This window comes from Zootoca vivipara, chromosome 12 (genome assembly GCF_965207765.1).
Source record: "Zootoca vivipara chromosome 12, rZooViv2.hap1.1, whole genome shotgun sequence".
In the NCBI taxonomy this organism is placed as follows: domain Eukaryota; kingdom Metazoa; phylum Chordata; class Lepidosauria; order Squamata; family Lacertidae; genus Zootoca; species Zootoca vivipara.
Window position 1 is genome coordinate 49707515 of NC_142595.1, and position 23322 is coordinate 49730836.

Consider the following 23322-nt stretch of genomic DNA (forward strand, 5'->3'; position numbering starts at 1 on the left):
CCTCCTTCTGCCAACAGGTAAAGAGCACTGGATCTACATGGGTCTTTGCCTGCATTTCAGTCATTACTCATTTTTCTTAACTGGCAGCTGGCTTCATTTATGGGATTTGCCTGGTCTTTTTTTGGCTTGTAGATTGCCACTTGCCTTAACGTATGTGTTTTATTGTGGGTGTGAGCTGCCATTTGCACCAAGAGGAAAGGTGGGAGGAAACCTGAATGAATGAATAAATAAATAAATAAAATCTTGAGCTGTTCCTACATATCCATTTTCTCCTCTTCAATAACAAGGGCTGAATTTTTCAAAAATCCTCTGCACAAGAAAGGCAAATGCTGCTATTCACCCCATTTCTTCAAGCCTTGTTTCATCTGTTAACAGTCGTGCATGGAAAGGTGCGTACATTAAATCCATATTTTGCAAAGCTCAGCACACACAACTGCTAACAAGTTTCATGTCCAATGCTTATGTTTACCTTTTTTAAATGTGCAAAGCAACCTTTTAGATTATGTGAAAATGACACAGAAACTGCAGTGGAAACAAATGACTCAACAGCAAACCTAGCCTCCCCTTTCAAGCACTGGCAGAGCCCCATTTCTTCCAAGCCACCCACACAAAGGAGGCACAACGCACCCAGGTGATGTAGCCAAGGAAACAGTGCCTTTATTCTGTAAGATTTAAACAAGAAGTGACTTGAGATCCGGCAACAAAATCCAGGAGCGCAGAGCTAGCTCTCCTGTTGCCCCTTCTCCCTGTCCCCCTCTCCTCCAATAACTTGCTTCTAAGGAAGAGGCTGGCAGGAAGGAGGGGTAAAGAGGCAGCCCCCTTGCCCGTCTGCTCAAAGCAGGGGACACTCCTGGGAGGGGTGCACCTTCGGGATCTGGCTTCCCCATTCTTCCAGATGCAGGAAGGTGGTGGTGGAGTTTGCTCCCCACACTATGCGTTCTCAGAACAGAACATGGCTAGGGAGTGTGTCCCCCTCCCCAGACTGCCCCATTATCGCCCCTGCAAGGGGTCCAAGCACAAGTGGGAAGGGGGTTAAACATACAGGATGAGTGTGTATACATTATATATATATTCATATTTATAGAGTCACTTTGCAGTGCTTCTCAAAGGTTCAGCACTGCCAGGAACTAATGCCGCAAGGCAGGCAGCCCCCTCCTCTGTCACAAGCAGGAGACTCCAAAGGTGGAGCCCTGGGAGCCTAATTCCATTCCTGCTTTTCCTGCCCGCTTAAAAGCCTCTGGCCAGGAACAGAACCCAGGTGGGCCCTGGCTCCCAAACATTTCTCCCCGGCTGGTTTTGAGACCTGCCTCCCCACACCCAAGATGGGAGAGAGGAGGTGCTTGGGAGACAGCAACTAAATCTAACACAGGAGGTTGAGGTGGGCATTATTCACCCACCCTCCCCACCGCCCAGGCAAAGCCACCAACGTGATCAGAAAATAAAAGAGGAGAGGCTGGAGGGGAACCATGTGCCCTCCCTTCTGCCAGAGGCAGGACCTGTCCAGAAGCAACCAGGTGGGCAAGTTAGCCCAGCTGCCCCATCAGTCGTCTATGCAAATCACCTCCCCACTTTTCGCCTCTTTCTTCTCCAGGCTCTCTCCTTCTTTTTCCTTCTTCACAATCACAGGGGGACCATTGGCTGCAATTACACAAGCAGAGAGAGAAAAAGGCAGGGTTAGCTAGAGGAATGACTCAGACATGCAGCTCCCAACTCTTGCCTGGTGCTCCTTTTTGCCCACTGAAGAAGGAACAAGAGAAAGAGGGCATACTGGTGATGAGAGCCATCCCCTGCTATGTCGCCACCATTACATAGCTCACCTTTGACCACAGAAGCTGCTGTTTTGGCATGCAACCACAAAACACACTTCTTTCCCCGCCCACATGTTCTAATCTTTTTAGAAAGCCACCATCAGCATCAGAAAGGAGAAAAAGAGGCAACGCCTCAAAATGGTATTGTGCAGGGGGGGTGAAATTTAATAAAATCATAAAATGCTAAACATATTTTGCTGAATACCATTTTTTAGGGGCACTGAAAAAAACAACCAACCATATATCCCTGATCAACTTCCATGTTCTGACATCCTTGAGCCAAGGAGAGAAGCTACGATTGCTGGACTTTCTTCAACACCTATTTATTGACCTTTCTACTCCCAGACTACCCAGGAATCTTCATTCCTTGATGGGTTTCATTGTTAAGTAGGTATGAGTCTGGTTAGTGACTGGATCGGAGAATGCCATCTAGGGTCCCATGTCAAAGACAGGAATGCCAGAATATCAAAAATGCTCATTCTGATTTGTTGCTCTAACAATGTATTTTGGTCTGGGAAGGAGACAAAAATTTCCCCCTGCTGGTCCCACAATTGGGGTGGGGTGGGGTGTGTGAACTGTGATCAGAGATCCCACATGCAGTTTCAATTTGCCCTTGCCTGCCCTTTCCCCACTCACCCACAACCAACCTGTGATGAAGGAGCCAGTTGGCATTTGGCTGTAGTTGGCACCCATAGTGGGGAGCGTTCCGCCAGGGGTGGCACCAAAGGCGCCCCCAAAGCTCGGAGGGGTGGCATAAGGCCCAGGGGGGAAGGCCTGTAAGAAGAGAAGAAGAAAAGAAGAAGAGGGAGAGGGCAACTGAACTCCAGCTGCAATGCAGAGAAATCCCACAATAGAACAGGTGGAAATAAGTCTGTCTAGAAGGACCATCCTTCCAAGTCTTAAAAGTTTCACAACCTGTTTTGTCAGTTGTGTTCCAGGCTGCCTTCACACCAATAGAAGCAAAACCATGTTAGGCCCTGTTGTGAGGTGCCCTCCACCCCACTTCACTGGCCAGTCAGGGAAATGTGAGTGGAGCAGGGAGCAGATGGTTACCGGGGCAGTCTGTGTCTCGTTCCCCTTGCTTGCCAAGCGGCTGAGGATGCTGCGTTCGGACATCTGGAGGCGGGCAGCGATTGGAGGGATGCGAGAGAGCGTGGCTGGCAGGCGCGTCACGTCTGCTTTCATGTCACTGAGAAGCTCCTCAAGCTGGTTCAGCACTGGCAGGAGAGAGAAATGAGGAGACAGAAGGAGAAAGAGACCGGAATCTGTCAGGGGGGGCAGAGCCCAGGTTAACAGGAGACCTCTCCTGGAACCCAATAAACCCTTGCCAAACCTATGCTGCATTTCACCAAGTTCATGGAGGCTGGGGGGGATGGCGTGAAATCTGCTCCTGAGCCAAACTCACTCCATGGACACTCCCAAAATGAGCTAGAAGATTTATCCACTCTTCCTGCCCAACTGTCATAGAGAAGGGATTCGGCTCACTTGCCAGATTGTTAATCACCAAGTGGAGAGGAAATACAGTACTCTCCCAAGGGACAGCTAGCAGGCACTGGAGACTCCCGGATGAGTCCAAGCAGATGGAGGGAAATGAATGCACCAAGATGGAAGACTAAATGCAAGGGATGCTCACACAGTACTTGGGAGGGTGGGGGACACACCAGAGTAATTCACAGGGAAACAAACCAGATATACTTGAGAAATGCACCAGAGAGAGCAAAATATTTAAGAGACACATGGATAGGGACAAATGTGAACCAGTGCTACTCACAGAATATTTGATGGAGAAATACACAAGCGATACTTAAAAGTGCATGGAGCCAGGGATCTCAGAAGCGCTCCATGTGAAACTCAAGAGAATTTTATGGGGACTTAAAAAAAGGAAAGATACATCAAAAGCACTGAATATGATTGTGTAAAAGGACAGTCTGGAGGGTATATTCCACTGCTACACCGAAAGATACTCAGCAGTCATGCTTGGGACAGAGAGGAGAGGGGAAATGTTCAGAAGATAAAAAGATGTTTTGCAGATGTCCAGCAAGCACACAAAAGATTGTTGGCAGATACTCAGAAGATATTTGTGGATACTCCATGGATAGACCAAAGCAGATACACCAGAGATACACAGAGCAGGATCAAGGAGACAACTGTACACAGCGGCTTTTCTGATCACAACCGCACTTTAATGGATTCAGAATGTCGTACAGAAGGACGCAGCACAGAGGCGCGGGGGGTGGGGTGTAGGGGGTTCACATGGACTGTCCTCTCCGGGCCCTCCTACCCGCCCGCCTCTTACCCTTGTGCAGGACGGCGTTGGCAGGCTTGTTGCCAGCCAGAGATTCCTTGGACAAGTGCTGGTGGCTCTCGGCCAAACACTCCACCTCGGCAAAGCGGGTGTTGAGGGCCATGGCCGGGTGGCTGGGGTCCTGGGTCATGTTCAGGTAGGCAGCTCTCCGCAGCTGCTCTTCAATCACCAGGGCTTGCTCCAGAAGCTGAAGGAAGGAAATGGAGAGAAGGAAAATGAGGTGCTATGAAAAACTGTCATTTGGCCCAATGTGGCTTTCCTCTCAAGGTAACCAAAACCAGGACTGGGCAATAATTTGCAGATTCTTCAGTATTAATTAGTTTAAACAAATCCAGTTAATTCTGACTCTTTTAAGTCACAAGGAGGGGAAGGAAACTATGCAGAATCCTGAAGTACCCCTGAAATGCTTATACCTCCACTGCCCCACTTTAAGGATTTTAGGTTCTCCCCAGGCATTACATTCAAACTTATTTTCATAACCATAAGGACTAGAAACCTGTTTATAAAAGCTGAGATTATTTTGCACCCCAAAATACATTTGTGATTGTGGAAATAATGTAATTGTCTGGATATACGCCTGGTTTATTTCAGAAGCCACTGACATCGTCGTTGTCCTCAGATCGGCAACCTCTGGTTACACTGCCAACGTTAACACAGCTTCAACTTTAGCTTCAAAATGCTGAAAGCAAGCTTTTGAATTACACAGACTGCTATGCCTGAAGTAGTCATGCTCTATGACTGCCAACTGGCCCCAAGCCCTTGATTCTATTGTCTGGTCCCATCAATTCATTCATCCACACCTTGAATCTTCTGGCAAGGAACTTGTTCTTCATCTCCAAAAAGTTTCCCTTGTTGGCTTCGGTCTTAAAGGGCTCATTGATGATGGCGAACTGGTTGTCATTCTGGATATCCTGCCAGCGAGCGTAGCCGTGACTGTAGAGAGGTGCAGGGGCATTAAGGAATCTTGCACAGGCCACAGGGAACCCACTGCCACTTCCCAGCAAGGCAGGGGAACAAGGAACTGCCTGGCATGAAGTCACAGCCTACAGCTTATGGTTCAGCATGGTTATCTACCCTGAACCAAGAGGCCAGAAAATGCCTTTCCCAGCCCTGAGGCTATGAGTGAAAGTTTGGATCTGCTGTTCCCTGTCAACTCACACAGCTCCATAAACAGAACAAGCATAAAACAGCAAAAAACAGCAAAAAAGCATTTAAACCTTTGTTTTCCTCAGAAATACAGGAATGGAGGAGGTGGCAGACTTTGTCTGAAATATTAAAAGACACCTGGGGAATAAGTCCCATTGAGCCCTGCTGGGCAAACATGCTTGGGATCATAGGGCATGATTAGGAGAAAACCTTTTGGGCAGATGACTGCCTATGGAATGTTTCCTTTCAAGGCTGGAAGGAGAAGATGCTGGGTCCAAGTACCTGCCTGGCAATGCTGGGTCCAAGTACCTGCCTGGCAATGGCAATAGGCTCTTCTCCCATGCTAGGACTCTTTTTCTCCACTGTCAGCAGCATTCAAGAGGGGGAAACACTGAAGTCATATTTGCTATACAGAACGCCAGCAGCAGACATTCCTAGCACAGAGAACAGTCGCTGGGTCTTTCCCCTGCTCTAGACAACTGTTCAGAAGGTGCCAAATCTCCCTTTGAATCTGCCAGTGGCCAATATTGGAGGAGAGTGCCATAACCAAGCCCACTCCAAGGTTAGGCACTAATCCTATATTTCTGTTATTCGTCTCTCTGTACTGTCACATCTCTTGCCAAGGGCTGCACCTTTCGCCAAGGAAGAGCTCAAGTAGGGGTTTCCAGGAGGTGAGCTTGGCACTCCTTACTTGCCAAGAATCAGCACACACACACATACTACTCTCCTGGGTCAAAGGATACAGGACAATGCCTGCCAGTAGCCAGTAGTCATGTCGGCGGTGCCAGATCTCGTTAAGCTTACTGGAGGAGATGGCGGCTCGCTCCTCGTTCTGCCACAGGGTGTGGAGTTCTGAAGAGAGAGGGGGGAAGAGATGTCCACAGTCAGTGCTACTCTCAATGAACTCCTGACAAAATCTGGCACCCAATGTTTCAAACAGTACACGTTACTTCCACACTAAGTGACCTAGTTCACACATTATCCACTTAAGAGAGAGAGCCTCTTTCCCTAGTTGGTCCAAACAAGGGAGGGGGCCGCTCTCTACACACCCACAGACACACACACTTGCCAGGTCACTCTCTATACCAGCACAGGCTCATCTCCACATTGTAGGTCTGCATCTGAAGCCAAAACATACCCGTGAAGCCACCATCGGCTATGTTGAACATGAATCGGGGCTTCTCGGTCTTCTCCTCCTTCTTGCCATTGTTCCGGTTTTCATCTTTGATGCTGCTAGCTTTGGGCTCTTTTCCAGGCTCCCTCTCAGCTTTTGCCTCTTCTTGTAAGAGAGAAGGTGAGAACAGGGAGATGAAAGAGGCCCCCAAGCCCTGAATTCTCCATCCGCCTCCTGTAGATTCTGTGCCCCACCCCCAGGCTTCCACACTGGAGGTCGGCAAAATTCTACATAAGCCACACCCTCAAATCTAAGGCCTCCCCTTCCTCCCTCCCTGGAGGCTATGTGGAGTCACTCTGCACACGTCAGGCAATTTCTGGAGTGGGAAGGGGGATCGGAGAGACTGGTGATATTTGTCCTTTCCCAAACAGCACCTTCAAATCCTGCCATCAGGCCATTCCCAGAAACCAGAGCAAGGCAAAATGGGGGGGAGGGGGAATTAAAAACTGGAAAGTACCACATGATGCCTTCCCAGTGAGAGTCTTAAACTGCTCATTTCCCCCAGCTTGCCTAACCCCTGGATGGTGACACAGTACAAGCCATTCAACCACAAAATGGGTTCATCACTCTACACTTCTGCCTCATAAAGGCCATGTTACCTTTTTTCACTTCCTGTGCCTCTCCCTCAGCCTTTTCCTTACTCTCGTCGCTCTCTGTGGGTTTCTCATCTGCCACGAGTTTTTCAGAATCAGCATCTGGAACTTTGGAAAGTGAAGGGGGAACATTAGGTATGGGGGTGTCACTTGGAGTATCTGATGTCATGCAATGCTGCATAGGATCTTCATTATACAGTGGTACCTCGGTTTAAGTACACAATTGGTTCCGGACGTCTGTACTTAACCTGAAGCGTACTTAACCTGAAGTGAACTTTCCCACTGAAAGTAATGGAAAGTGGATTAATCCGTTACAGATGGGTCCGCGGAGTACTTAAACTGAAAATACTCAAACCGAAGCGTACTTAAACTGAGGTATGACTTAATCTGTTACCATTTCCCCCCAAAAGGAACAGCCAAAGTTTCTTGTCCTCTTTGAAAAGGGAACATTGGTTGCTTATCATGACAAGTGTAGGGGGCCTCCCATAGAACTATCAGCACTACCTCCACAAGACCACCACACACCATCCAGAGAAGATACAAGCAAGGTGGACGTTTGGTTGGAGTTCCCACTGATGACAAGGTCTTCTCAGGTCCACATTCCTTGACAGTAAAGAGCAGGTGAGGATACCTGAGGCACATTTGCACCTTCCTTTTATTACTCACTGAGCCTTGCCCACTGTGGTACCAGTCTGGTCAGTTGTCCCAATGAACCCAGCCTTCGTCTACCACAAGACCCACTAAAATGAGCAAATTGCATTTCCCCCACGTTCCCAAAGAAGGACAGTCTTCGGTGCTCAGATCTAGAACCATTCCCCCTCCATCCCCATCCTTGTAAATCTTTACCCAATTTCTCTTTCTCTTCCTTGACTGCGGGCTCAGCTTCTGTTTCCTTCTCCCCAAGTGCTGCCAATCCCTCCTGGTCAGGCTTCTTGGATGACTCCATTTCCGCTTTTTCCCCTGAGAAGGTGGCAGAAGTGGGCTGCTCGGGGGCTGAAGGCTGAGAAATGCAAAATAACAACCATTTTCCACCACCCTTTGAGCTAGTAATACATTGCTAGGAACTCCACACAGCAGGGAAGTGAATTAGAGATGATGTACCGCTGCTAAAGGGGATTGTGTGGTTGAAGTTTCACTGTCTGCAGGTGGAGCTACTGCTTAACTGTGGAATCCTCAAGCTGTTGTTTCTAAGGCCAGAAGCTTTTAATATCAAAACTAGTGGGAAGCATAGCTGCCAAGTCTCCCGTATTCCCCGGGAAATCCCCATTTTTCTAGCTGTTCCAAGCTGAAAAAACGGATTTTTTTATTTTTCCCCGGTTTATTCTGGCGCGGCGGCCATTTTGGAACTGGGCGGAGCATGCTCAGAAGCGATTTTTGATGCTGCTCTGCCCAGTTCCAAAATGGCTGCAGTGCGACTTCTGGCGCGGCGGCCATTTTGGAACTGGGCAAAGCAGCATCAAAAGTCACTTCTGAGCATGCTCCGCCCAGTTCCAAAATGGCGGCAGCGCTACTTCCGGTCTGCTATTTCCGCCCGGTCCCTTATTTCTATGGTGGGAAGAAGAAAGCAGGGCACATCCACAGAATGTAGGCTGTTGCCTTCAGTGCCAACAATCCTGGTAATTTCCCCAGCAATATTGCTTTTGAAAACATTCCCAAAATATATCCCCCCACAAGGTACACCAAACCAGAAAGCTCTATTGCTTGGAGGGCCATCTGAAAGAACCCCTCCTTGCACAAACACAAACCTCAACCTCCATTTTCTCGCCACCCTTGGCTTCTTTCTCCGGCTTCTCATCTTTGGCTTCTGGGTCCTCCTTTTCTGCCAGGGTTGCCCCATCTCCTTTGTCACTGGGAGCCGGGGTAGCTGGTGGGATAGACACCAAGGTAACAGTCAGTCATCCTCTCCTTCTTCAAAAACACATTTGCACTATAATCCTATACACCTTAGAACCAACCCAAAGCCAAGATGAACTGCAGCCATTCAAATCCACATGAAGCTTATCATTTCAACAAACCAAGTTTTTATCTAATGTATGCTAGCATTAATACAGCCACCTTCTTAAACTGAATCTGGTTTCATTTACACTGGTATCCATGTAAAGTGACTTTGCCTTAGACCCTGGGGCAAAATTCTAAGCTCTTTTGAGAGCGATGTCTGTTTGGAATGAATTAGTAATTGTAGTCAGCCCCAATGCTCAGAGATGTGGCAGGATAGAAATCCTAGGAGACCAGCAACATGAAGGAACTTTACCTTCACCTATTGGCCAGATTCTGAACCTATTAGGAGGGTCTCTGGCCTCTTGGTTGGAAGTGATTTGGAGTTCCTCCCACCCCCATCCCCACCAAGAGATCCTCAGTGTTTCCCATTGCTCCAGGGGCCATACCTGGCTTGGACGTGCAGGGGGTATTGGTGCAGCTGGGGTCTGGGGTGGTGGTGGAGGTTTTGATTGTGGGAGACGAAGCTCGGGATGACTTTTTGGAGTCAGCGCTGGGGTCAGGCATCAATTCAGGCATGCTCCAGCGACCATTAATGTGTTCAAACTCTTGCACCTGCCATACAAAAAGATATGCAGCCCACTGTGAGCAAACACATTTTAGCTGTGTTAGATAAGGGCCGCAGAAACAAGCCCAACAGTAGAAATATTGAGGAAGGGAAGAGGATCCCATGGACTCAGTCAGGCTCTCACAGAAGAGATTCTGGAGTCAAGATGTTCCCAAACAGAAAAAAACAACACAACAAAACACTGGCATTCCCATTCATTCCCTTTAAAAAATAATGCCAATAGCCTTGAAGCAGACAAAAACTGTGGTTCTGTCTCATGGCATTTAAATACCTCACTTCTGTATGATGAGAATTTTAAAATTCAAACAGATGCTGAATTCCAGGAATACTTTGAAAATAATAAGGGTACTACTTCTTCCCAGGCTATTGAATGATATTAACTATATTACGCTAGAGCTGAATTTGCACTGGCTTATTTGCACCACAGCTATGGGGATTGTGGAGAGAGAACGGGTAAAATATTGGCTTGTTGTTTAAAGCAAAAAGAAGAAGAGGGAGTTGGAATTTACCTGGTTAATGGTGAACAAGAAAGCCAAGATACTCAAGAACACTTCCTTTTCCTTTAGCGCAAAGAAGCCATGCTCAAACCCACGCATAATAATTTCTTAAGGGAACTGGATGATTTCCCTTTACCCACCTGCCTTTCCTACCCTGATGGTGAGATTCCCTACCTTTTTCTTCACCAGAGACATGACACCTATCCGTGTCAGGACCTGCTGCCTCGAGAGACCTTCCCTGGGCACCCCATCGGCAAAAGTCTCGGAACCGTCAGCCCCAGGCTCACAGAGGTGTCTCATGAATAGTGAGACGTATGCCCTGAAGAAATATAAAATCCAACAGGCTGAATGAGAATTTATGGGCGGGGGGGGGGGGAGAGAGAGCACCAAAGTTAAGATCCTGATACATTTCCCCAAGGATGCTCAGGGGACAGAGCAACTCCCCTATGAGGAAAGGTTACAACAGATAAAACAAATATCTGAAGTGGTGTCACATGGAAGATGGAGCAAACTTGCTTTCTACTGCTGCAGAGGGCAGGACCCAAACCATGGATTTAAATGAGAAAGGGATATTCTGACTAAATATTAGGAAGAACTTTCTGACAGTAGGAGTTGTTTGGCAGTGTTCTGGAATACTAGGGAAGGTGCTGGAGTCTCCTTATTGGAAATTTTGAAATGGAGGTTAGAAGGCCATCTGAAACAGATTTTTTAGCTGTGATTGCAAGGTGTTGGACTAGATGACAGTTGTGGTCCCATTCCAACTCTAAAATTCTATGGTTCTACAAACATTTGGGGCTTTTTAGTTTAGAAAAACAAGATGTGCCAATGGCTGCCAATTTGGACAACTTTAAAGGCAGCTATCAATAGTAATTCCTGGATCAGAGCCAGTCTGCCTCTCAATACCCATTGCTGGCAATCCTGGGCAGGAGAGAGTGACTGCACTCATGTCCTGCTTGTAGACTTCCCCTGCTTGGGGCAACTGGCTGGCAACTGTGGGGGGGGGAGGGGATGCTGGACTATATGGACCTTTGATCCTATTGAGCTGAGTTCCTCTTATCCTCTGCATTTGGTGAGCTGCTGTAAACAGAATTATTTGGGTTTGAAAGTAGGCTGGTGTCTATCTGCAACGGCCAGCTCCTAATCAGTGGCTAGATTGCAATGATGTCACAGACCTCTAGTGCCTTTGTTTCCAGAAGCAATAGCACCCAAACCATGAGACGGGAGGGAGAGGAGGAAACGGAAAGGAATAGGAATACTGAACGTGGACCTGAACCCAAACACCCCACCTATGACAAAGACCCACACATTTGCCATCAGAATTTTCTTCTCCTGTCTTCACCCACTGAGCACATAGCTCTGTAACTGTGGTCCAGCTTGGTAGATGCCAGAGTTTGGGCTCCCCAGTGCACCCGGCCACAGCCCCTCTTTACTGAGGGATTGCTGTGTGTCTGCATGAGGGAGGGGAGGGTCACCTCTACCTCACACTCCAGGAAACACAGACCCAAAACACTTGGCAAATAGAGTTATAGGCTCATCTGTCTACCCCTGTTCCAAGAGTTCAGGGTCAGTACAGGCTATATGTCATGCTACATCTGAAAATGCCAAATCTGGCACTTGAACAAATTAGACTGAAAACTGTTTTCCTTGCATTTGCTTATTTTGTATATTATGTTCCAATTGTTCATACAAGCAGGGGGAGTGCTGAAGATGGGCCTCCCTCGAGCTCTGGAGGTTTTAGCAGGCATTGCTGGTATGCAGCCAAGCTTATCTTTGTGGCCAGAATGTCTAGAAAGTGTCTGTTTTCTTTCTTTTTCTTTGAATGAAAATAAGTTTCTTGAGATGCTGTGTGTTTGTGTTTGTACAGCAGGACTGTGATGTTTATACAACCCTGGTTATAGCTGCTTTGCAGGAGGATCCTCAAAACTTGTTATTCGGGAGGTTCTGCTAATTTGCAGCAGGAGGCAGGACGAGCCCTTCTTCCCCCTGGTGAAGAGTGGCAGGTGGCAGGATGCAAATCTCACACAAGATACCTACTTAAATTCTTTCTCCGTCTTGCCCCGCAAGTCCCGGACCAGCCACTGGGAGGTGAAGGCATCTTGTGGAGGCATGCCCCAGCGCATGACGGCATTCAGGAAGGCCTTTCGCTGGCGGGTGTTGAACCCAAGCACCTGAAGGAAGGTGGCACAAAAGCCAGGGTCATCCCTAAAACATCACTAATATGGCTACAGCTAGGGTTCCCCTAATTTTTCTAGGAAACCTAGTAAACTAGCCACTTGTCCACAGAGCATAACTGTTGCCAAATTGCCCACCACTCAAGCTGTACCACAACACATAGATTTTGTAAACCGCTATGATGTTTGCTTGTTTTTTTACAATCAAGCAGTGCATAAATTTAATGAAATAAAAAATAAACAACGCCTAAGCCAAAGCACTGCTCCTTTTCCAGTCCCCCTTTCCCACAAACTTCCTCTTCCCTGACATCTGTCTACAGAAACAAGACCCTCCAGTAGTCCAACCCGTACTTTTTTCCTACTCCACAGTTCAAACGGTCGTTAGGGAAGTGGACCTGTCCCATCCACCGTTCCCCTCCCACCACTCAAAAGCCATCCTGCAAGGCTGTCTTCTCACCTCGATGTTCCCACCAACTCGTGCCAGAAGTGGGGGGAGAGGCTTGTCCTTCTCGTTCCGGAGCTGCCGTCTGGACTGTCGCCGACCTTGGCATGCAGAGCGAGACAAGAGGCTTACAATCACATCCCTCCACTGCTCTAGTATTACCAAGGCATGGCCTGGTGCCCAGAAAGCCTCCGCCTGGCTTGGCAGGCAGAAGGTGGAGCAGGTCCCACCGAAGTCCCTTGTGCTGGCCTGCCCAAGGCCACACACTCATTTGGCCCAGGAAAGCCAGGAAGAGAACACAGCCCTCCCCCTGGCATGCCAATAGGGAGGGAGGGCTGGCTGGCTGAGATCCCAGAAAGACATGTGCAGCAGGCTGCCGTGATAGAAAGCAACCTCCCATCACACAGAGGAAGACAGGCCACCAGGAAAGAGCAAGTCCCATGGGGTTTGTTAGGTGCAATACAAGGCAGCGTAGGCCAAGAATCAGTAACACAAAAACGCATGTGCACACACAGTTCACAGCCCTGATGGAATGCCGCACAAGAGCAAACCTCTGTTCCCAACCAGCCATATAGATTTGTTCCCTCTCTTTGCTTGGCAGGAGCTCACAAGCTGTAGATTGAGCGTGGAAAGAGGGAGGATCCCTCCCCTGGGCTGAGAGTTGGACTATTACACAATCTCCAGGCTCCTTTCGGGGCACACCACATGCAGGAGAGGAAGGAAAAACAAGCCCTCACCTTCTGGCCTTTCGTCAAAGTCTTCGTCCTCCTCTTCAGAGCCCACTGAGTACTCGGACTGATTGTCTGAAACAGCATCAGGCCAGTTTGCAAGCAGTACAAGGCTCTTGCTTTTTCAGTGCTTCTTCCCCTCTCCCATAAACCCCACATCATCAGACGATCATTTCCATGCAAAGTGCTAGAGAGGAGGTTGCTGGAACACAACCACCGACCCCCTTTTTTGAAAGCTGAAAATCGCTTGAGACACCAGTGACCAAATATATGACCAGGTTGGTTTTCAGGGGGGCATGTTAGTCTAGATTTCCTTCCACTGCATGATGGGAGAAGCAGTCCTACCTCCATGTCTTGCCCAAAAACCACAGTCCTCACGCACTTTCAGCAGATGGAATCTGGTAGAATCTTACACAACACAAAGGAGATGCAGTTCTGGCTGTTCTCCCCCCCCCCCCCAAACCTCCATCAGGAATACTTCCTGAGGACTAGCCACTCCGAGCATGCATAAATGTTATGACTGTCACTCTTTTTTCTGAATTTGCAGGTTTCAAATTACAAGAAAAGGGGGGGGGTCAGGATAGGGTCCCTAAAATCTGGGGCCATTTTGTTCGGAGGTAGGTTCAGTAGCCCTGAGAGTGCCAGGTGGCCACTCCTATCCTCTCAAGGGGATCCCCAAATGCTGACCTTGGTCCTCTTGGGCCGCATCATTGTAGTTGACCTGTTTGCGCACACGCTTCCCTTTTCCTAGGTTGCGAGCCAAGTCCTCCTGCTGCTGCTCGTAATGGTGCCGCAACAGCTTCTCCCAGTAGTCAGGGTCCACATTCTCTTCTTGTTTGATGATCTCCCGCTCAATCTCCTCAATCTGAGGCAGCAAAGAGAAGGTCGGGGTCACTGGGATGCACATGCTAGCACAAAAACAGTCACCCATCACACACTCCACACCCATTGCTCCATGGCTTCAGCCTCTCATCTGTAAGCCCTGGAGCACAGTCTTGCTGCCTATTAAACCGTCAGCCATCATCTCACAGCTGCCTTGTCCGACTGACCTTGTCCTCCTCCCGAACCACGTACTGAGCCACTTTGAAGGAGCTGAGGTACTCGTTCATGTTTTGGACGTCCGCATCATCGGTGGCATCCTGGTTACGGTCCAACAGCCGTGCAATGGCTTCGTTGTCATAGTGGATGACACTGCTGTCCTCCTCTTTGTTCTCTCCTGTAGTGAGGTGAGGAGGAGAAGAAAAGGGGTAAGGGGTAGGAGACTGAGGCTGAGACCCGGGAGATTGCTGTCAGATTCACCACAAAGGATGCTGCAATTTATGATCAATGGATTTCACCTTCAGCCCAAACCCTGATTCTGCACACTTTACCCTGCAATGGTTGCAGCAAGAGGTACCTGCATCATTTGACACAGCAAGATCCACTGGTGCACCTGGAAGCCCAGGTGGCAGAAGAGGCCAAGTGCACTGCTCAGCAGCTCTGTCTGATTAAAAGTGTATAGCTTCCTTTGTTCAGCTTCTCACTGTGCAACAGTTATTCCTCTTCTAATATACATGAGGCTAGACTACTGCAATTAATTATACTTGGGACGACCCTTGGACATTGCAAACAACTGCCTCCCTCTTGATGCATCACCCACAACAGCTATCTCCTCACCCTCATTTTCATCCTTGAAGAGCTCCTCAGTGCCAAACTTGAGGATGTCATCCAGCTCCTGCTTGGACATGCTGCCCGACTTGGAGCCCAGGCCTGGGCGTACAACCAGGTGAGTCAGCATCATCTTCCGCTTGGCCACCTGCGTAATACGCTCCTCCACAGAGGCCCGTGTCACAAAGCGATAGATCATCACCTTGTTGGCCTGGCCAATGCGATGAGCTCTGCTGAAGGCCTGCAAAATGGGGGGGGGGTGAAAAACAACCCAAGAAAGTCAGGTAATGCTGAAATGGCTTGGGGAGGATTATGGCCCTTAAGTCCTGATTTGGGTTTCTCACCCTAGGAACCAAGATGCTGAACCAGATAGGCTTTTGAACTAATTGATCTGGACTCTTCTTATGCTCCACATCTGGTAAACTGCTATGGTCAAAATTATGTGTGCTAAAAACAGGGAGGGAGGGAAAGAACGGGACCTGTTTTGCAGCAATGGTTACGTCTGAAGATATTTTAGGATAAAGCAGGCTGCTGCCCATCTGTATACTTGTCCCTAGCCACTGGCTGATCTGCAATGATGTCAGAGACCTCTAATGACCTCTAATGGTTCTAGAAGCGGCCTGCAATAGCACCCAAACCATGAGAAGGCAGGGAAGGAAGGAAACGCAGAGAAAGAGGAATAGAGAGAATTAACCCAAACACCCTGAACATGAAAGAGGCCTGTGGCAAGACTCATTGCTCCACATTTGCCATCAGATTTTCTTCCCTTGTCTTCACTCTGTGAGCACATAGGTCTGTAACTGTGAGCCAGCTTGGTAGAAGAAGCCATAGCTTGGGCTTCCCAGTGTACCTGGCCACAACTCCCCTTTGCTGAGGGATTGCTGTGTGTCTGCATGAGGGAGGGGAGGGTCACCTCTACACCTCGCACTCCAGGAAACACAGACCCCAAAACAAAAAAATGTTTGGAGGGTTTGTCAGATGAGTAAGAACCATCATCACTTGGCAAATATCATGCTAAGGTTTAACTATCCACTCTGCTCCAAGGGCTCAGGGTCAACTGCAATACAGGCCTCTCTCATGCTGTTATCCAAAATGCCTAATTTGGTACCTGAATAAGGTAGATGAAAACTACTTTCCTTGCATTTGCTGATTTTGCATTAGTCATTCCGTTTGTCCTTGCCTTGGGTGGGAGTGCTGAAATCAGCCTCACTCTAGCCTAGAAATTTTAGCAGGCGTTGCTGGTACATGGCCAAGCTTATCTTTGTGGCCAGAAAATAGCTTTGACTAAAAATTATCTGTGTGTTAATGAACAGTAAGCGCCTTGGGACGCTGAGGATTTTGCTTGCATAGTCGGATTGTGGGAATGTCTATAACCCGTAGATCGCTGGTTAGCTAATGGGTGAAAAAGGGATGATAGATAAAAATCAGCCTTTGGTCTGATCCAGCAAGGTTTTTATTTTATTATTTACTTCATAAAATTAATGTATTGATTGTAAAAACAAAACAAAACCACACCCTCAAAGTGGTTCTTATGTGCAACCTCCGGTGGATCTACACAATTATTATTATTTTATCCCACCTTTTCCCCTGAAGTTTTAGATGCGTAGAAACATCTAGAAACATAGAAAAAAGCAATTATAAAAATAAACTATACATACACACACAGGGTATATATAGTCTATTAAAACATGCAGAACATTACAATAAAAGTATCACAGCCCCAGCCACCTCCTTAAAAACAGAAGTCCATAAGGAGGAGGAGGGGGTGATCAGGGAAGCAGAGGGGCCTACCTGAATATCATTGTGAGGGTTCCAGTCTGAATCAAAGATGATCACCGTGTCTGCAGTGGCCAAGTTGATGCCCAAACCACCTGCCCGTGTGGAGAGCAGGAAGCAGAACTGCTGAGCTCCCGGGGCTGATAAAGAATGAAGACCTCAGTGAGTGAATCAGGAGGTAAAACATATGAATTGGATTCAACATTCAGAACACAAAGCTGAACTCAGAAGTCAGGCTTAGGTCTGCTTCACACAAGGTATTTCATGCTTGGGAGCAGATTCCCAAGTATATCATGTCACTCCAGAGTAGAAATTATGGCTGCCTGCTCCAAGCTATGCAAAAACATCATGCTTAACCTTCAAGTTACAAGAGATTCCAACGAAACATCAAAAATAACTTTCTGACAGTTAGAGCTGTTTGACAGTGGAATGTACTCCCTCAGGAGGTTGTGGACTCTCCTTCCTTGGAGGTTTTTAAGCAGAGGTTGGATAGCCATCTGCCATGGATGCTTTAGTGGGGATTCCTTCATTTCGGGGGGTTGGACCAGATGACCTTTGGGGGTCCCTTCCAACTCTATGATTCACCATGAATGTCCTTTCTGGTGTGGGGTAAACAAGGCATCCATTACTGAGGAGCTGGCTCCTTCAGCTGCCCAGGAAAGGCAGAAAACATACAGCCAACTTTTGCAGTCTAGTCTGGATTAGCAGACTACATCCCTGTTCTGTCTCGTGACCAAGCAAGAGACAGAGATAGCTGAAGAGGAGTTGCTGTTTCAGGATTTTTTGTTCCTCCTACTGGACATTGCTTATAGTGTTGCTCTGGCCTACTGGCACACCTGCAACTCCTATCCTCCCTCAACTGACAAAGGCTGAAGTTTTGGGTGCCGATTCTGGCACTGACTTCTCAACCATGACAAGACTGTTGCAACTGACCCTCACACCCAGCTTGTAGGTTCCCCATCAGCAACTGCCTGACCACTATGAGAGACAGGATCCTCGAATAGATATACCTTTGGTCTGATCTAGTGGGGTTCTTCTTGTGGCATGTAGATGGATCCTTACAACCCACTCTAGTCCCAATCTAGAGAGAGCCTCCACCTGAAGGAGATCCTTGGCAGGCTCCTTTCTATAGACAATTGAGGTCATGGTACTGTAATGATATATAAAGGCCAAGCCCCACCTGCCCTCACACATCAGGCCCACAACCTTCATACTTGCCATTAAATCTATCAATTGCCTCTTGCCGCAGGGCCCCCGTAATGCCTCCATCAATCCGTTCGTACTTGTACCCTTCATAGTCAAGGAAATCCTCAAGTAGGTCCAGCATTTTTGTCATCTGGAAAAGATACCCATAAATGAGACAAGAGGTCTAGTACTTCTGGAAATTCTCAGTTGGGGAAACGGGGTGGGGGGGTGGGATGCAGAAACCACTAACACTGTGGAAAATTATTTGGGGTTACAAACAGTCTCCACAATAAACAAGATCCAGAAAAAATAATACTAAAAATTCTCCTCCATAGCCCAAGAAGCAACAGAAAACTTTTTTTATTTCTATGCCTTTCTTTTGCCAAACAGAATTGGAATGGAGTCGTTCATATCTACTGTATACAGAGACTGCAATTTCCTAATGCTGTATATTACTGTACAAAGTTACTGGAAACAATTTTGAGAGAGTACTGTACAGCTAAAATTATATTTTAAAACCCTGCCTTAAAGAGCAATATCCTAAAAGAGATAATAGTTCATTGGAGGGGTTTCTTTTCCTTTCCAATTTCCGTTGTGGGAAAAAACGGGGGGGGGGGGAGGGAGGAAGACCTTGGAAAAATGAGGAAAACCCATTTTTACCTCTGGGCATTCATATTCCTAAATGAGATTGATAGTGCCTTCGCATTCATCAATAGCATTCTTGCTGTATACTGCATGCTTGCACTTGAGACTAATTTGTTCTTACTGAACAGATGATGTCACAGAAAACAGCATCCCAACTCCTCCGTAACATTTAGGAAAAATTTATGTCATGAAATTACATTATTTGCATGCTGTAACCATAGAAGAAACACACAACAAGTTGTTCACATCTTTTTCTTCTCCATCCCATCCTCAACACTCCACACAGCCAGCATCCAGGTGTTCAAGGCCCCATATATCCCCCAACCACTCTCACCTGCGAGAAGATGAGCACCCGGTGGCCCTGCTCTTTTAGCTTCCGCAACATCTTCTGTAACAGCATCAGTTTCCCAGAGGACTTTATGAGAGCACCCCCTTCATAGGCACCGCTTGGCAACTTGGGGGATTCCTGCCAAGACAAAGCATAGCCGTCGCCATTCATGCAGGTGGTTTCATCTGGCTGGGTCTATTATTTACTGTCAGGGGATTAGGCAAAGGCCAGAGGCTAACTGAGGAGGTGGGCCAGTTTGCCTGCCAAAGGCAACCTATCCCTGCTCCATAACATGAGCCCACTCATTCCAGCTGGAGAGAGCTGCCCTGGCCCTACACAGGCCCCTGCTAGCCGGCTGGGCAACACAAGACATACCATCGCAGCAACAGGGAAGAGGTAGGGGTGGTTGCAGCATTTCTTCAGGTCCATCATTATGTTGAGCAAGGACACCTGGTTACCGCCACCACGGGAGTTCAAAGCTTCAAAGTTGCGAGTCAATATATATTTATAGTATTTTCTGATTGGGGGGAGGGCCGGGAGAAGATTGGGAACAGCAGCAGGAGGAGAAAAAGAGAAGCATGAGACTCTATGACCCCTCCACATACAGAAGTATCTGTCAGATTTTTACCAAAAAGGGAGGGAGGGAGAGAAATACAGTACATTTAACATTCAATGACTTGTCTTTTCCCATTCACCCTCCCAACAATCTGGAGGAAAGGAGACCAGAATCTTGGGTTCTGGCATGCTTTGGTCTACGGCTCCCTCCCTAGCATGTAACTATCCTTGCAGAAAACCTAAGGACCTTGACTCGCCTCCATCCTGACCAGACCTGCTCCCCTCCCCCAAATCCTGTTTCATTGGGTCTACCCTCCCTGATCCAAGAGCCATCACTGCCACGTAAATCCATACCACAGTGCCCCTGCCCCACTAGTTGTTGTTTAGTCATTTAGTCGTGTCCGACTCTTCGTGACCCCATGGACCAGAGCATGCCAGGAACTCCTGTCTTCCACTGCCTCCCACAGTTTGGTCAAACTCATGTTGGTGCCCCACTAGAGTCCAGGTCATATATCAGCCACCACCCTCTGCATGGAAAGAACAGTCCCCCATACCGCCTCTCCTCCCCCAATCCTGCCCATACTTCTGCATGGGGCTGAGCTCCACCCGGACAATGAGCTCTGTCTTGGCCGGCATGTTCTTGAAGACGTCAGCCTTGAGGCGGCGCAACATATGGGGTCCCAGGAGGTCATGGAGTTTTTTTATTTGGTCCTCCTTGGAGATGTCAGCAAACTCCTCCAGGAAGCCTTCCAGGTTGCTGTGGGAAAGAGACAAAAGCTGTTACGTGTACACCTCTGGGGATATTTCAGGCCAACAAAATCTTGCACACAAGCAAGGAAAAGGAAGGGATTTTGGATTGGGGGAAGTATCTGAATGAGGATTTGTCACAAAGATGCCTCAAGCCTAGTGCTCAAATTAGGGCAGGGGAAGGGAAGGGACCCTTAATGAAACGAAAGCCCCATCCTTCAACTCCCCACAATTCTAACCAAGTCATGCCCCCCTAGATTCCTTAAAACAATGGCTTGCGGAGTGGGGGTAGGATCATAAAAAGTAAATTGGTTTTAAATTGCATTTTCTTTATTCACTTAAATTTTGTGACCCACCCTAAAATATTTTGTGATTACAGACAGAATATAGAAGCATAGAAAACATAGGGAGCTGCCATATACAGTATAGTCTACACTGGCTGGCAGCAGTGGCTCTCCAGGGTTTCAGACAGGGATAGCTTGCCTACATTTCCCGTGCCTAGAAAGCATGGGTCCAAGCAGTTTACTACTTGTCCTGTGCTTTCTAGGCATGGATCCAAGTGGTTTTGCCTTTACCTCACCACATTCCCCGGAAAAACCCATTCTTTAGCACTAAATCAAGACAAACAGCAATACAAAGTGGATTTTCTAGGGAGAAATTGGCTGGGCAAATGGAATTGAGGAACCAGGGAGATTTGGCTGACGCCTTCATTATACACCTTTAGGCACCAGGTTCCTCTTCAACCAGGCCTTGGGTCGATTAACATCCTATACTCCTTTTAAATGTGTTTGTGGGAAGGGAGAGGGGTTATTGGTTGGGGTTTTCTGTTCTTGTTTTTGTCATGTATTTTGTGCTTTTATACTGCATTTTTAGCTTGTGAACCACCCTGAGATGTGCAGATGAAGGGTGGTATACAACTGCTCTTTAAGGCACGATAATCGTTATCTGGGTGATAACTGAGTTAGACTACGTTTTATTTATTTTGGGTGGCAGGTGGAAACCTGTGAAGTGTGCTGACTTGTAGTACAGTGGTACCTCGGTTTACGAACTTAATACGTTCCGGGAGTCCGTTCTTAAACCGAAACCATTCTTAAACCAAGGCGTGCTTTCCCTAATGAGGCCTCCTGCCACCGGTGCCCTTCCACCATTTGGATTCCATTCTTAGACCGAGGTAAAGTTTGCAAACCGGGACACTACTTCCGGTTTTGCAGAGTTCGTAAATAAGCAGGGCTGTTCTTAAACCGAGGTACCACTGTATTAAGTTTTTTTAAAAAAGTTTTAAACTGTGAATTTTTAAGGTTTTAATTTTGATAGTAAGGCTCTTGTCCAGAAAAGCGACTAAACATATTTTAAATTAATTAAATAAATAGAAGTGGATAATTTATGTAGTGTTAATGTGGTGTCAAATTTGAAGGCTGGGAAGGCAGGATCTTTAGTTGGTAGGTGGAAAGAAATAACAAAACCACAGACGTGCAGGAGGGTTTGAACAAGGGAGCACCTAATGGTTTGTGGTCCCTTTGCAAGTCTCGGTGTAAAAGACACCACCAAACCAAATAAAATCTTTCCAGCCCTAAAGTCAATGAAAGAGGAAAGAAAGAAGCCGTCTCTTTTGGTTTCCCTAAGCCTTGGAGAGGCAAGAGCAGCTGAGGTTCCTCAATGCACAAGGGGCAAAAATGTGAAAATGTAACCTGACCCTCTCCACCCGCCCTGGAAAGAGCTTGAAGTCCAGCTTCCAGTGCTGATGGGAGGAGCCCGCCCCCCATCACTAAACATCTGTTTCAGACAAACGGAAATCCCTTGAGGCCACCAGAAGTCACATTAAGTTTCACTTGGGAGTGACCAAGGTGCCAGATTGCAGTGTGCATGTCTGGTCAGCAGAGGGAGCCATCCCTCCAGATATACATTTTCAGATGCCCAAATGCTCCTCTATTATAGGTTTTCGGAACGGCTTTCTGTATATAACATACACACTAGAGCTGTGCTGTGAGGCAGATGGCCCACCACATTTTGGGACCAGCTGTTAGGCACTGGGTCTTATAATGCTGGAGAGATCAACTGATCATGGAGGTCTTTGGCATGAAGGGCAACTAAGAAGTGTCCAGTAGCACCTCAGAGAACAACTAAGTTTGCTCTGGGTATAAGCTATCGTGTTCATGCACACTTCTTGAGATAATAATAAGAGAATAAGAGAATAATAAGAAGTGTACATGCACACGAAAGCTTATACCCAGAAAAAACTTACGTTGGTCTCTAAGGTGCTACTGGACAATTTTTTAATATATTTTTTACTTATTTCGATTGCGTCAGACCAACAAGGCTACCTACTGGAACTAAGAAGTGGTTATCTAAAGATCTACTATTTGCTTGTCCTTTCACATTCAGCCAAGTCTTTTTATGCCAACTGGCTCACCAGGCCCTCCTCATGCTTATGAAGGCTGAACTTATCCAAAGGTCTTCTGTGATTAGAGCGGAAGGACTCAGCCCCTCTGTTCTACCAAGTTCCAGTTGGGTGGAAGATTAGGTAGAAACTCCACCCTATGTTCAGGCTAGCTATGCACTGGATGAAAAGGTTACTGGTGGATGCAAACCTGGAAAGGAGAGGGAAAACTGTGGACAGGGACCCCAGTCTGAAGGTAGATGACAAACAGGTCAATGTGTCAATGACAGAGAGGAGAGGAGTTAAGATTAAGCCCCTCCAGCTCTCTGATTAACAGGCCTCCACAGCAAAGGGGAAGGAAGCACAAAATTAGCCATACTTGAATCTCTCAGGAGTGAGGAAATTCAGCAGGTGGAACAGCTCCTCCAAGTTGTTTTGCAAGGGAGTCCCAGTGAGCAGCAGCTTGTGGTCGATCTTATAACCGTTTAACACCCTGAAGAACTGAAAGCAAGAGCAATACAGGCATCAGAGCACCCTTCTTCCCTCCCTCCACCTTCCTACACTCTCACCCACCACAGAGGAGTCCAAAATCCTGGCATTTATCCAGGACAAACCAGCTCAGGCTTCACCACCAC

The 23322-nt window shown here is 47.5% G+C and overlaps 1 protein-coding gene across 3 annotated transcripts in view; it reads right to left on the reverse strand.

Moving 5' to 3' along the window:
- Window positions 1–632: 632 nt before the first annotated feature.
- CHD3 (chromodomain helicase DNA binding protein 3) overlaps window positions 633–23322 on the reverse strand; it is a 59935-nt gene continuing 37245 nt past the window's right edge. For all 3 annotated transcript variants that reach the window (XM_035134441.3, XM_035134442.3, XM_035134440.3), the window contains exons 17-40: window positions 23067–23188; window positions 20147–20320; window positions 19384–19525; window positions 19015–19146; window positions 18069–18186; window positions 16866–16990; window positions 15084–15315; window positions 14477–14643; window positions 14115–14292; window positions 13437–13502; window positions 12715–12800; window positions 12121–12254; window positions 10261–10405; window positions 9411–9576; window positions 8772–8890; window positions 7873–8026; window positions 7033–7134; window positions 6398–6538; window positions 6003–6111; window positions 4914–5046; window positions 4105–4300; window positions 2862–3025; window positions 2456–2582; window positions 633–1638 (exon numbers count right to left, since the gene is read on the reverse strand). In XM_035134441.3, coding sequence (XP_034990332.1) covers window positions 1541–1638; window positions 2456–2582; window positions 2862–3025; window positions 4105–4300; window positions 4914–5046; window positions 6003–6111; window positions 6398–6538; window positions 7033–7134; window positions 7873–8026; window positions 8772–8890; window positions 9411–9576; window positions 10261–10405; window positions 12121–12254; window positions 12715–12800; window positions 13437–13502; window positions 14115–14292; window positions 14477–14643; window positions 15084–15315; window positions 16866–16990; window positions 18069–18186; window positions 19015–19146; window positions 19384–19525; window positions 20147–20320; window positions 23067–23188 — 3330 coding nt within the window. In that variant the 3' untranslated portion in view covers window positions 633–1540. The remainder of the gene's footprint in view (window positions 1639–2455; window positions 2583–2861; window positions 3026–4104; window positions 4301–4913; window positions 5047–6002; window positions 6112–6397; window positions 6539–7032; window positions 7135–7872; window positions 8027–8771; window positions 8891–9410; window positions 9577–10260; window positions 10406–12120; window positions 12255–12714; window positions 12801–13436; window positions 13503–14114; window positions 14293–14476; window positions 14644–15083; window positions 15316–16865; window positions 16991–18068; window positions 18187–19014; window positions 19147–19383; window positions 19526–20146; window positions 20321–23066; window positions 23189–23322) is intronic.